At 67.2% G+C, this 841-nt stretch overlaps 1 protein-coding gene across 3 annotated transcripts in view; it reads left to right on the top strand.

Annotated features, from left to right (window-relative positions):
• Positions 1-841, top strand: part of CHLRE_11g467654v5 (uncharacterized protein) — an 11,734-nt gene that overhangs the window by 7,892 nt on the left and 3,001 nt on the right. For all 3 annotated transcript variants that reach the window (XM_043067408.1, XM_043067407.1, XM_043067406.1), the window contains 2 exons: positions 178-230; positions 450-604. In XM_043067408.1, coding sequence (XP_042919403.1) covers positions 178-230; positions 450-604 — 208 coding nt within the window. The remainder of the gene's footprint in view (positions 1-177; positions 231-449; positions 605-841) is intronic.

The following is an 841-nucleotide window of genomic DNA, read 5'->3' as shown; positions in this document are numbered from 1 at the left end:
GGGTGGGTGGGTGGGTGGGTGGGTGGGTGGGGTGGGTGGGTGGGCTCCGGGAGGCTTTGAGACGCACACCGGGGCGACTGGAGGTGATATGGGGACGTGAGGATGTCCTGCGACTGTACACACATACGAGCTTTCATTTCCTTTTCAACACACGCACACTTACACACTTACACACAGGTCCGGGCGCTTGAGGAGCTGCACGCGCTGCGGGTGCTGGACGACGACGCCCGGTGAGCGGGGCGTGGCGGGGCGTGCGGGCCGCATGCACACACGAATGTAACCCCACCCAAAGCGCACAACCACCCCAACACCGACAATCACCACCACCAACACCAACACCACCACCACCACCACCACCACCACTACCACCAGCAACCACCAACCAACAACATCAAACAGAGCAATCGCAAGCCCGCGTTCAAACAAACGGTGCGACCGCACACACACAGGCTGACTAAGGATGTGGGCCTGGCTCTGGCGGCGCTGCCGCTGGAGCCCAGCCTGGGGGCGGCGCTGTTGGCGGCGCGGCGGCTGGGGTGTGTGGAGGAGCTGCTCACGGTGGCGGCGCTGATGAGCGTGCCGCACGTGTGGGCGCCGGCGGCGGGTGGGCGTGGGGGGCGGAGCTGAGCGGTTGGGGGGTGGGGTGCGTGGGTGGGTGGGTGGGCGGATGGGTGGGTGGGTGGGGTGCTCGGTTGGGTGGGTGGGTGGCCTGCGTGCCCGCCTGCTTCCCCGCCTCCCTCCCCGCCTTCCCTTCCTCCTCCCCTTCCTCCTTCTCCTTCCCCTCCTTCCCCTCCTTCTCCTTCCCCTCCTCCTTCCCGTTCCCCTCCTCCTCCTCCCCCTT

The sequence above is a fragment of the Chlamydomonas reinhardtii genome, chromosome 11 (genome assembly GCF_000002595.2).
Source record: "Chlamydomonas reinhardtii strain CC-503 cw92 mt+ chromosome 11, whole genome shotgun sequence".
Lineage (NCBI taxonomy): Eukaryota > Viridiplantae > Chlorophyta > Chlorophyceae > Chlamydomonadales > Chlamydomonadaceae > Chlamydomonas > Chlamydomonas reinhardtii.
The sequence above is the reverse complement of the archived record's forward strand: the minus strand, read 5'-3'. Positions and strand labels throughout refer to the sequence as shown.